Genomic DNA, 13,191 nt, shown 5'->3' on the forward strand with positions numbered 1-13,191 from the left:
ATTCTAATATATGTGTGTTTTGTCTTCCACTTTTTCTTTTATTGGATAGTTAATAAAAGTTATATTTTAACATTACTAATTTGTAAGGTCCACGTAGTCAAGCTCCTTGAATGTTAGATACTGGACTGATACTGCCTTCGTTTAATTCCCCCCCCCCCCCCCCCCCACACTTATAACTAAGGTCATTTTCCCCTCTTCTCACTGTGGGCTCATCGCACCTCACGCATTGAGGAGATTATATTAGCAATGATTGTGCATGCATGATGCTGCTCCATTCACCTTCAATGGAATTGACTGAGATAGCTGTGCACTTTTACTCAGCTATTTCCATCAGTCCCGTTAGAAGAGGATTGGAGCAGCGCCGCATTCCATGTCCATGTGTGGATGCAGTGACAAGAAGAGGGGGACATGGGACCCCCATTGTCTAGAGCGGCGGAGGTGTCCGTGGTAAGAGCACCACCAGTCAGACTCTTATCACCTTATGCTATGGATACTTGATAGGTCATTTTTGGTACAACCCCTTTAAAGGGGTTGTCCCGCGCCGAAACGGGTTTTTTTTTTTTTCAACCCCCCCCCCCGTTCGGCGCGAGACAACCCCGATGCAGGGAGGTAAAGAAAGCTCACCGGAGCGCTTACCTGAATCCCCGCGCTCCGGTGACTTCTCTACTCACCGCTGAAGATGGCCTCTTCCTCCGTGGACCGCAGCTCTTCTGTGCGGTCCATTGCCGATTCCAGCCTCCTGATTGGCTGGAATCGGCACGTGACGGGGCGGAGCTACACGGAGCTACACGGAGCCCCATAGAAGACTGCAGAAGACCCGGACTGCGCAAGCGCGGCTAATTTGGCCATCGGAGGGCGAAAATTAGTCGGCACCATGGAGACGAGGACGCCAGCAACGGAACAGGTAAGTAAGAAAACTTTTTATAACTTCTGCATGGCTCATAATTAATGCACAATGTACATTACAAAGTGCATTATTATGGCCATGCAGAAGTGTACAGACCCACTTGCTGCCTCGGGACAACCCCTTTAAGTAGTGTCAGATTACGTTTTTGGCGTGTATTATGTAGCAGGCACGATTGCTTGGCAGTAACGGGGGCATCCCAATAATCTAGAACTTGACTTTGATATGGCGTTGACATAATAGCGTAGACTCTAGTAGGGCTAGGACAGAGCAGAGGTGATTTGGGAGTTTGGGCAAGATGTTCTGGGGTGACTCTAAATTCAAAAATACATTGCCATGACAACTACAAGTTAGAAAATGTGTTTTGTCCATTTAATATTTAGTTTTTGCCTCTTTGTTAAATAGTTATTTGCACATTTTCCAAAAAGTTCCTCTTTTGCCTCATACATTCAGACACTATTACTGCAGTAGCGCTGCTGACAGCCCTGGTGGCCCAGTGCTCTGTTGCATATATTAGCAATACACACAACTGCATTGTACATTGGCTCTAATGCTGCATGTTATACTAGTGTGACGTAATGACAAAGGGGTAACCTGCTTTTATAGGAGAAAACTACACCTTATTTTGTAAGGTGATGTAACGCCACATCTCTATGCTTCAGTTATTACAACTATGTAAACTATTTTCCAGTTGCCTTTTTACACCTCCGTTGCAATGTTTTTAATTGTAATTTATGCAAGAAACGTTTCTTCGTTTAACTATTAATGTCATTCTCAGCAACTCCCACTCAGGGTCAGACTACTCATATCACATTGGGAGTTCCTAGGCCACAGGCACCAGCAACCTTTGCAGCAGCCAATGCAGTAAGGCAACTGACCCATTCTCAGACTTCTCAGCATACAGTTCAGCAGAGTGTTCTTTCTCCAAGGCTGGTGCTCAGTTCTCAGGCCAGGCTTCCAAGTAAGTTTCCTGACAGCCCTCCTCATGTAAAAGTCACATACTTTTATTTACACGTTTATACGGACCTGATGTGAGGTTTTATTGCAACCACAATATCCTGGCCTGCTGACAAAGGTCTAAACCAGATGCAAACTTACAAACCTGTTTATTTAAAGGCTATGTACGCCTTTCCACTGGTTCTTATTTTTTTCTATTCGTGTGCTTCATAAATTCAAAATTAAGCAACAGTCTAAGAATGTCTTAGTTAAAAAAACGTCCTGCCATTTTGCAGTCTTTGCAACTCCTATACAGACCTGGCTGTAATGTAGCTTCTAACTTGGATCCTACATAGCACTGTTTGTAGCTGCTGAGGGCTGACATCTTCTGCATCTATTTCTACCGTGTTTCCCTGATAGTAAGACCCACCCTGATTTTCGGGGGAGACGTGAAATATAAGCCCTCCTTCAAAAATAAGCCCTAGCTAGGCGTTCCGGTCCTTGCGCTGGTCTCCTCTGCTGCAGGCTGCCGCGTCCTCCTTTAAGCCGACAGAGCAGTTCTTCAATTATGTCATTTGAGTGGCTGTGATTGGTTAATTGAGCACCGGCTCTTATTAGCTGACACAGCGCTCGATTAACTAATCAGAGCATTAGCTTCCTGGAGGTGGGGTATTCGAGCCACACTTCCAAGAAGAACTGCTCTGTTTGCTTGAAGGAGGATGCGGCAGCCTGCAGCAGCGACTGAGGCCAGTGCGAGGACCGGGACACTGGCAGTAAGTATTATTAGACTTTCCTCGGAAATAAGACACTGTGCCTCTTGAGGCAAAAAATATATTTTCGGGGAAACGCGGTAGGAGGAACAATCCCCACACCAGATAAGCTTGAAACCAGGAGCAGGTTACAGACTGTATACTGGGGGTCTGAAAAAGAATGGAGAAATGAATATTGCAGCCTCAACCTTAGTGTAAACTTTTTAAACTTTTTTTTTCTGTATTACAAGTGTTCATAGCCTTTTTTATTTCCTCCAGGTGAAATGCCTGATGATTATTATTTGAAACCTGCTTCCTTTGATCTTCTGTCCTCGGTGTGTTCTTTTGCCCACTGTAGTCCATTCTGGTGCTGCTCTAGATTCACATGTTGGCCTTTTGCCTGAATGCTAGCTTGGTCCAAGACTTGATAGTTTCCTACTTATTGTTCCTAAACCAATGGTAGCCGGTCGTTTAGCAGTAAGACTGTAGCATTGTGCATGATTACATCCAGTAATTAAAAATATGGAAAGTTTATGGAATTAGTTATGAAAAGTATTAATCATATCAGTCATCGCTCTGGAAAAATAAATCTTGGAAGCCACAATGTTCTGTGACTTAAGTCTTAAGCTTCATTTTTTAATATATATTTTTATCACTTATTTCTTCACAGGTGGGGAAGTTGTAAAAATTGCTCAGCTTGCTGCTGGTGCCCAGGGACGAATTGCTCAACCCGAAACACCAGTTACCCTGCAGTTCCAAGGAAATAAATTTACCCTGTCCCAGAGCCAACTCCGCCAACTAACTGCTGGCCAGCCATTACAGCTACAAGGTACCTCAGTGAACTCCAAATAACTGTAACTGTTTAGATTATGTTAACCAAATTATAGTGTTTATACATCTGAACCACAGTGCCATGAGTTTGTTTTCTGATACAGCTCTCGAAATCACCTAGAGTTGAGATATTAGAAAGAAATACAAAATGCACTGATGTCTAAAATAGGCATTAAGTACCCAATTCATCGTTTTCCAGGCATTTTTTAAAGCCAAAGCCAGGATTGGCTTTATTTACTTTTATCTGCTTCTTTTAGGTAATGTTCTACAGATAGTTTCGGCTCCTGGTCAGTATTTGCGTCCTCAAGGATCAGTTGTCCTTCCAGCTGTGCAACAGGGCGCAGCAGCTAATATAATGAGGAATCAGCCCCATGTGGGAGCTTCACAGCTCAATACAACATCAACAGGTGAGGATGGAATTTATAGGTGCTACAACAAATACAAGTTTTCTCATTAATAACAAAGGATAAGGAATAACTGTCTGATCTATGGGGTCTGACCGCTGGAACTGCAGCATTCCTGAGATCCCTGCACCCCGAATGCTGTATGAAAATGGAGCAATGGTGCGCACACTTCTATGGGACGGAGGAAGATTGCCAAACGCATTGATCTCTCTCCATGCCATGAGCACCATTGCTCCATTCTCATAGAGGATTTGGGGTATGCGAATCTTTGAATCCCCAGTGGGTTCCCCAGCAATCAGACATTTATTCCCTTTGAGATAAATGTTAGCAGGAAACCCCCTTAAAGGGGTTGTCCCGCGCCGAAACGGGTTTTTTTTTTTTTTCAACCCCCCCCCCCCCCCCCCGTTCGGCGCGAGACAACCCCGATGCAGGGACGTACAGAAAGCTCACCGGAGCGCTTACCTTAATCCCCGCGCTCCGGTGACTTCTATACTTACCTGTGAAGATGGCCGCCGGGATCCTCTGCCTCCGTGGACCGCAGCTCTTCTGTGCGGTCCACTGCCGATTCCAGCCTCCTGATTGGCTGGAATCGGCACGTGACGGGGCGGAGCTACACGGAGCCCCATAGAGAACAGGAGAAGACCTGGACTGCGCAAGCGCGGCTAATTTGGCCATCGGAGGGCGAAAATTAGTCGGCACCATGGAGACGAGGACGCTAGCAACGGAGCAGGTAAGTATAAAACTTTTTATAACTTCTGTATGGCTCATAATTAATGCACAATGTATATTACAAAGTGCATTAATATGGCCATACAGAAGTGTATAGACCCACTTGCTGCCGCGGGACAACCCCTTTAAATCTTTTAAATAAGTTTATATAAAATATCCATGACTGGATTTTCTTATTGAGTGCTACTAAAATTATATCTGCAGAACTAACTGACAGACGGGCTTTACTACATCTGTAGGTTTAATCAAGTTATTGTACTTATTTGTAAAAATAACTTTTTTTTTTTTTTTTTATAGCTCCAGTAGCTGCCAAAACTGCGCAAACTGCCGTGGAGTCAGTAACAAAGTTGGCTTCTTCTGCGACACCTAATGCTCAGGTATGTGCAACTTCTGAGGTAATGAGTGTAGCATGACGTTCTCTTACAGTTTCCAACCCATCTGATCATAGATCTTTTACACTATTTGGGTTTGTGTTTCCTTTAAATTGTACTAGATAAACAATCTGGCCTGAATATTTACTAGGACAGGCTTTAGTCTGATGGCTGGAAAGCTTTATTTGTTGTGTCTCAGCTGCTAAAGAGGAATTGCTGATAATTTAATCTAAGCTTTACAATACAGCTTCGGTGGAAATCTTAGTGGGTTATAATGACTCAGAAGTAGTCTATCAGCTTTTACGTTTTATTCATAAAAGCTGAAAAAGCAAGGAAAAGTGCCTCATATGTGCCCTCATATCTTGCCTGCAGCATTGTCATCTGTGGCTTTCCATTCGAGGCAAAGTCCACACACTGTGTGTTGTCCCAGATTTCATAGCAAATCCTCCATGAAATCATTTCCGCACAGATTTTTGTCTGTTATAGTTTGAAAACACCATTGCTTGTACTGTAAATGCACAGCAATTTTACCTGATCCTGTCCCGCAAATGTTCTGTTGGGGGGCTTCATGTTGGAGAAACAGGATGAGATCTCATTGCCACACAAAGAAAGACAGAATTACCTGTGGCCGAGCATGTTTTCTAGTCATGGACACAACATATGAAAGTTATTATATTTAAAGGCAATTTCAAATTACAAAGCCATAGAAGAATTTGGGAGTATAAATTTCTAACAACTTTTGACACTTTCAATAAAGGGTGAAATTCCTTAAGAAGATTCATGCGTGACTGGGAAGCATGAGAAATCTATAGCATAGATAACATTGCTGGCCTGGTGACCCCCTAACACTAATTCAGGGACCGTAAAACTTTCACATCTTTATCAATTGACCATTTAAGTAGGATTTTATTTATCTACTCATCCTGTTGTAGTATCCTTTAAAGTGCAAATGAATCACATCCTTGTCTGTGCCTTGTCATAAGTATGTGTGTCTGTCTGTCTGTCTATCAAATCAATCAATCAATCAATCAATCAATCACTCTTCGGATCTACTCCATTATGCCTGAGGAAGAATCCTGAGAGATATGAAAGCTTGCAATAACATCATGTATTTTTGTTAGCCATTAAAAGCTATCATATCTACAAGATTACTTTGTTTTTCTTCTTGGGAACGATCACATGGAGTCTCCTCACACTGCACTGCCCTGAGTTCTATCTAAGGACAGGCAGTAGTAGAACTGTTATATTGCTCGCCCTGCAGAATCTCTGTGTATCCTCTCATGCAGCTTCAGCCTGCTCTCTTCTGCCTCCTGCTTGTGGTAGGTGTCTTGTCAGTTCTTACAAGCCAGAGTCAAGGAGAGCAGGGTGAAGCTGCCTAGCAATAACATGCACTGCAGATTTTGTAAACACCCAGTCTCGACTGTTAGGCTACTCTCACACATCCGTTTTTTACCGCGATTACCAAACACTGCAGTACAAGGCTCCCATTGATTTCAGTGGAGCCTTGCAGACATGCACTCGATCTGTCTGCTCTATTTTACCGGGATTAACGCACCTCATCATCCATCAAAATGATGCGGCGCGTTAAAAACCGCTGTCGGAGCAGTAACCTGCATCTGGAAACGGTGCAAGAATCGTGGCGTTTTGCCGACAGCATGTGTGAGTGGCCTTACTGTGAGTCATCGGACGTTTATAACTCTCCATCTGATTGCTGTAGGTACTCTGTTATATCACTGCAATTTTAGTTCCTTGGACTGCTTCTGCAATGCTGCTTTTGAATAAACAATGTCCTAATAATAGTTAATATTAAATGTTTGAGTACAGGAGAAAATACAATGTGTACCAAAGCTGTTCCACCAGATGCTATCTTATGGATGCAATTTCTCTTTGCAACAAAGGAGTCCACTGAGGACAGGCAGCGTTTGTTAAAGGGCCGCCTGGATCGTATTGTCATCTGTAATGAGCGCCGTTGTGGAAGGGCTCCTGTGTATGGATCAGACTTATTGTCACTTGTCAACCTGAAACCTGCTGACTTGCACCCTCTTACTCTGGATACACAGTGGAGCTGGATCGGCTCTGTCAACTGTGCCATTTCCTCCAAGTTACCTGAGAATTCCAGCGATCCTCTTCGGCACCTGATTTTGACTTCAGAACAAAAGAAAGAAGCCCTGGAACCTCTCGTTAACAGGTGAACAAAGTCTGCAGTTTGGTTATACTGTCTTTTATGCTACCATGGTGCTAGGTTAGACTTTTTCACAACTGCTGTCATGGGTTTCATCATTAGCTAGGCGTTAGAAGCGAATTGTTAAATATCCAAAATGGATGTAATTTAAAGCATGTGAAATAAGGTCTCAATGTATGAAAAATGATGGGTAATAGATCTGGCGTGCCGTGTTTCTTCCTCAGCAGACCTGGTACAACAGCTTATGTTATGCATGTGATGTGCGGAGTACCGACCTGTGTCTTGTTTGTGGGGTGGGATGACGCATTGGTAAATCTATCCTATGCTGAGGACTGACCGTTTTGTGACATCTTAATGAGTCGTTACTATTTGAATTTTCTAATGTGCACAAAAACTTTGTTTTAAGCAGTGATCAGTTATAAAATTTTGTTTCCGCCTCCAGAACACTGTGTGCCGTTCCCGCCGTTATTGTTCCACCACCACATCTGACGGTTCCACATCCGCCGCCTCTCTATACGCACAACATGAAAATCCTTAGCCTTGGGCTGAGGCAGTATGCTGCTCCGTACATGCAGGTCTTGAAGGAGCAAACATCACCTCATTGTGTACAAACTCCGGACCTGCGGCTCATTCAGTGTGATTCAGGTAAATGAAGATGTGAACCTTAAGGCTGGGTTCTCACTGGGCGGATTCTCGGTGGAAATCTCGCGGTATGGCCTCAGCGAAAAACCGTGAGATTTTCCGGCGGGATAACCGCTGCTTCGAAACCCGCGGCGGTTTTGAAGTGGCCCGGCCGCTCGCTCTTCCGCTGCGGCCGGCGCTCCCATAGAGGAGAGTGCGGCCGCAGCAGAAAAAAAAATGGACATGCTGCGGTCAGCAAATCCGCGCCGCAGCGGCGGCTTCTGCCGGCTTAGCCGCAGCGGATTTGCCATCCTGTGTGGACGAGATTTCTCAGAAATCTCGTCCACATGGCTGGCTAATCACGGGATTAGCGGCCACATGCAGATTTGCCGTGTGAACCCAGCCTAAATGGCTTGTTCAACTCTGATTGTTTTATTGGAAAGTTTCATTGCTTCCTGGAATCATTTATAAGGCCTCATGCCCATGGCCGGTTCGGATTCCACCTGCCAAATCGGACTCGGCACTCCCCAGAGACCGTATGCTCGCCTCTCCCGATCCGCTGCGAGTGTCTCGCCTGGCGCGCAAGCCCAGTGCAGCGCATGACGCACCGAAGCTGGGCTGTGACGCGGATTCCCGCGGTACTTTCACAGTGCTCACTGTGGAAGTGTCATCTGATGGACAGCTTCCATCGACTACAATGGAAGCTGTCTGCACAATTTTCCGCACAGAATAGAACACGCTGTGATTCTCCTCCGCGAGCGGAAAATTGCAGTTTATTTCTGCTCGTGTGCAGGGGAGAATTTGTATGACATATTATGTCTATGGACTGACATTGCTGCGGAATTCTCGGCGGGTAGCTGTCCGCGGTTTCCACAGCAATAATCTGTCCATGGGCATTCGGCCTAAATGCAATCTATTGATCTGTGTTTTCAGACATTTAAAGCTGAGAAGCAGCTATCTTAAATGCTATTACTTAAAGGAAGTCCAGAAAAAGGTCATTCTTGCTAGAAATATTAACTAGATACTGATGTGCAATCTTTTTAGAGCTGCAAATGGCAAATTAGTTTTTGTTTTGCTTCTTTTTCATGGTTTCTATTCTTGTTTTTTCATGCTCTGCTGACTGTCCAATTGTTCTCCTGTAGAAGTCCTCATCCTTACTCCAGGGTTACTGTTGACCATACTTTCCCTGGCATTAATTGAGGATAAAATAAGTGCTTTTGTTCAGTAACTGGAAAGTTGTTTTCCAAGGCATTGAATGGAAGCATACATATGCAGAAGCCTTTCACTTGGAGGGATTTGCTAAAGATGTTTCTATAATATAGGATTTCTCAGAAATTTTCTGTGAAGACTTGTTAAGTATGAAGCTGGCATGATCTGGTGGCGGTGTAACATTAATGTATATTATAGAAGTAAAAATACGTTTTTAAGATCTCTGGTTGTGTTTGGGAAAGCTGTGCAGCAGTCCTGCTGGTAGCTGAGAATTTGCTACAGTTCTTCCCAGTCCAGACAGTCCTGTTGCTGATAAATGTAGACTTGTCAAATGTATCCGCTTGGAAGCTCGCAGTTATTAGGGTGGTTTCACATCTGCTTCGGCGGGTTCTGGTGAGCAAGAAAAGAGAATTCCCTGGACGAGCGGCTCAGTTTTATGACTGAACCAAACAGACCCCATTGACTATAATGGGGTCTGTTCACATTCTCATCAGCTGCTCGCCTTTTTTTTCTTCCGGTGTTTTGTGTCGGGTCTGTGACGGAACCTCTGACCGAAGGTGCCAACGTAGATGTGAAACCACACTTGCCCAAACTGGATGATGATGTATTCCTCTGTTTCAATCTTGCAAGTCAAGTGAAAAGAAATGTAATACTTTGTAAATGAATAGGTAAACTGATATGTCTGGTGTTTGTATATAGGGAAACTGGAAGCGTTATCCATCCTTCTCCGAAAACTAAAATCTGAGGGGCGACGAGTTCTGATTTTCTCTCAGATGTTACTCATGCTTGACATACTCGAGACCTTTTTGGACTTTAATTCTTTCACCTTCTTGAGGATTGATGATAATGCTAATTCGGAGCAATGCCAGGTAGGTTCATATATTTAAATACATTTCTCTCATTTTATGGGCTGATGTGTTTTTCCTCATCCTTACTCCAGGGTTATGGTTATCCATACATTCCCTGGCATTACTTGAGGATAAATAAATTGTTCTTATCATGCTTCTGGAAACTATATTTCCACTGGCTTTCCGATTATGAACATACATATGCTTGGTTTCAGGTGCATTTTGCGGTTTTCAGTAGGAGTCTCTATTAATAACTGTCTGTTTATTCTTTGGTAGGATTTAATGAAGAGTTTTAATAGAGACCCTCAGATTTTCTGCATGGTCTTGTCTACCCACATCCACTCTTTGGGCGTATACCATATAGAAGCGGACACAGTGATATTTTATGACAGTGATCTAAATCCTGTGATGGATGGGAAAACCCAGTCATGGTGTGATCTCATTGGCAGAGCAAAGGACATCCATGTTTATAGGTACTTTGCTTCATAAAGAGATTTTGTAGCTGGAACGTAGAAGCTTTCGTTCCCCTTTTTAAAAGGGTATTCCCACCTCATAAAGTGATAGCATATTTCTAAGAAATGCCATCACTTTAGAGTTGAGTTGGGGTCCGACCTCTGGAATCTCCACCAGCCGTGAGAATGAAGGGGCCACAACTCTGATTTGGTTATTTGGCTGTCCCTTCATCCTCAGGATCAGTTGGGGTCTGAGAGGTTGGTCCCTAAATTATAAAGTGATGACATATCCTTGCAATATGCCAGCACTTCACCAAATGAGAATACCCATGTAAAAGGGGTATAACTGCACATTGCAGTGTTAAGCTGGGCTCTTGACACTAGATATGTCCTGAAATGTGATATTAATGAAGGCACAAAGTTACACCACTGACGATGTGCTTGTGCAGCCAACATGTAACCACTAGATCCATGCAGAGTGATTTGCTAGGAATATAATTTGGTTGATATTGCCGTAAAGGGGTATTCTGGAGACTGGGCAAAAACTGCATGTCCCACAACTCCCCATTGCCAGTTACTGACAAGTGTGCGTACACAACCTTATAAACTGTCATCATTACAGAATCTGTAGGCACGGAGCATGCCTGACCAGTAAGACAGCAGAGTGTACGGCTCATAGCCATTGGATACAAATGGAGAACTAAGTGGAGGGTAGAAGGGGGGGGGGTCTACCAGTCTTTTAGTGTACAACGCCATTTTTAAACAAAATTTGGTGAAGATTCACCCAGTGGCACACAATTTGTAAGTGGTACTCCAATTTTAAGGAAAACTGTTGCATCTGTAAGTGAAAATCATCTAGCCATTCACCATTAAGCTTGGAGACAGTGCAAGTTTCACATGAAGTCTTCAGAAATCCATTGTCAGAGCAAGCAGAGAATTGGACATCTCGTAGCCGACTGTGTGGGAGATTCTGATCTGAAGATTGCGATGTTAGCCCTACTGATTGCAATCGTTACCGACCCGGGAAGCAGACAAAGCGAGGCGACGTTCTTTTTGTAAAGTATGCAAACTCTAATAGAAAGCGATGGTTTCATGGAATTTGTAGTGATTAAAGCCGCCTTCCTTCATTTGGTCACAGTTAACAAACGTAATGTCAGAATTGGAGGGAGGAAAAACCCACCTGTCTACGTGGAGCATATGTGCAACTCCTACAGGCTGTAGCCTAAAATACATTCACCTTTGGGGAAAGTGTATGGCTCCTTATTCCATGAGGAAACAATCCCGGGTACTTTTCATCTTCCAACCAGATGGGGCATCTCTCCATTTTTCACAATTAAGTCAGAAGTAAGCTCAATAGCCGACTACCAAACAGATGGATTGGCCCTACTAGTGATGACAATAGTGAACTTATTTCTTGTCCTCCATGTTTCCTAAACCTTATGACTTGTGATTTTTTAAATGTTTTTTTTCTCCTCTGGGAGATTGTTAAAGATAGTCTACAAGCCCCCATTACCACCCACCATGTATGATCTGCAAATACGCTTCACTGAAGCCATTGCATCAGCCAATCTTGGCATGTGTGAAGCCATTGCATCAGCCAATCATGACACATGTGAAGCTATTGTATCAGCCAATCTTGGCATGTGTGAAGCCATTGTATCAGCCAATCATGACACGTGTGAAGCTATTGTATCAGCCAATCTTGGCATGTGTGAAGCCATTGTATCAGCCAATCATGACACGTGTGAAGCTATTGTATCAGCCAATCTTGGCATGTGTGAAGCCATTGCATTAGCCAATCGTGACACGTGTGAAGCCATTGCATCAGCCAATCATTACATGCTACAACGTGTATTGCAGGAACTTAACTGCAGGCTGGAGGGACAAAGGGGGCTCACACTGAACATTGATGTTCAACAAAACTTTTTTAGTCTCTGATTGCATTGATATTTTGTGTCTAAATGTGATTAAACGTGAGTGATGAGTGTTTCCAATTGGGAAGATCATTTGTAATAACTGTGCATACAAATAACATTGTTTTCCTGACAGGGCAGCCCTTGCCCACATTTTCTGTTTTACTATAATACACACTATATGCACGTTCTTTACTACGGTGGGCAGTCACTGATCCTGGTCTGAACTTTCCCAATTGGTGTGGCAAAATCTCACACCTTGCATGATGATTGATTGCTACAGTTCAGAGATGCCATGTGTTACACAGCTTACCTCACTAAAAACATGCAATATTTCGGGCTTTTTTTTTTATATACCAAGAAGGCAGAAAAACTGTCTGAAAGAATCCTAACTTTGTAGTCTGCTGCGCTGTTTTACCTGACCTCATTGTACAGGATGGGTACTTTTACACAGGCCGATTAGTTGCCCGAATAATCGCTCAAATGAGGGAATGCATCTGACAGGGTCCTAAGCGAGAAGTTGCTCAGTAGCTGCTAGTTCTGTTTCCGCTCACTCAAACTACTAGTGAGCCACTTCTCACTCAGTATAAACAGGCAGCCGTTCATCTTTGAATGACTGCCTGTTTGCAGTGACTGGAGGCGGGCGGCCAGAACAGATCTCCAGCCCGCTCGGCCTCCATTCACTGAATGATGCTCCTGTGTGAGAGCACAGGCGTGATGGTCATTGAGACTGCTGTCTTGTCTAAAAACACCCTAAGTTGGTGGGGTCCATTTGGATTCATTAAAAGGAAGTCATGATGCTAGTGTGCCTTATAACTGATGTAGTCTCTTGTTTGTTCGCTACAATATTTTAATCCTGCTCTTCCCAGGCTGGTCAGTGCTAATTCCATAGAGGAGAAGTTGCTGAGGAATGGCACCAAAGATCTGATCAGAGAGGTGGCAGCTCAGGGCAGTGACTATTCTCTGGCATTCTTAACTCAGGTACACTTTTTTTTTTGTCTTCCTGATTTTACTTTTATTATCACTGTAGATGAATATGAAT

General features: G+C 43.7%; 1 protein-coding gene and 2 non-coding genes across 8 annotated transcripts in view; all 3 read left to right on the forward strand.

The window, feature by feature from the left end:
• Nucleotides 1–13,191, forward strand: part of LOC136627919 (E1A-binding protein p400-like) — an 80,991-nt gene that overhangs the window by 33,003 nt on the left and 34,797 nt on the right. For 4 of the 6 annotated variants that reach the window (XM_066603431.1, XM_066603430.1, XM_066603428.1 and 1 more), the window contains exons 21-29: nt 1,683–1,865; nt 3,260–3,418; nt 3,678–3,827; nt 4,851–4,930; nt 6,823–7,112; nt 7,549–7,751; nt 9,636–9,805; nt 10,061–10,257; nt 13,019–13,130. In XM_066603431.1, coding sequence (XP_066459528.1) covers nt 1,683–1,865; nt 3,260–3,418; nt 3,678–3,827; nt 4,851–4,930; nt 6,823–7,112; nt 7,549–7,751; nt 9,636–9,805; nt 10,061–10,257; nt 13,019–13,130 — 1,544 coding nt within the window. The remainder of the gene's footprint in view (nt 1–1,682; nt 1,866–3,259; nt 3,419–3,677; nt 3,828–4,850; nt 4,931–6,822; nt 7,113–7,548; nt 7,752–9,635; nt 9,806–10,060; nt 10,258–13,018; nt 13,131–13,191) is intronic. The other 2 variants (XM_066603432.1, XM_066603429.1) reach the window with 1 other exon arrangement.
• Nucleotides 8,871–8,997, forward strand: LOC136630990 (small nucleolar RNA SNORA49). The gene has a single exon (XR_010792991.1). It is a non-coding gene; the product is annotated as a small nucleolar RNA SNORA49 (small nucleolar RNA).
• LOC136630989 (small nucleolar RNA SNORA49) lies at nt 9,857–9,986 on the forward strand. The gene has a single exon (XR_010792990.1). It is a non-coding gene; the product is annotated as a small nucleolar RNA SNORA49 (small nucleolar RNA).

The sequence above is a fragment of the Eleutherodactylus coqui genome, chromosome 5 (genome assembly GCF_035609145.1).
Source record: "Eleutherodactylus coqui strain aEleCoq1 chromosome 5, aEleCoq1.hap1, whole genome shotgun sequence".
Classification (NCBI taxonomy): domain Eukaryota; kingdom Metazoa; phylum Chordata; class Amphibia; order Anura; family Eleutherodactylidae; genus Eleutherodactylus; species Eleutherodactylus coqui.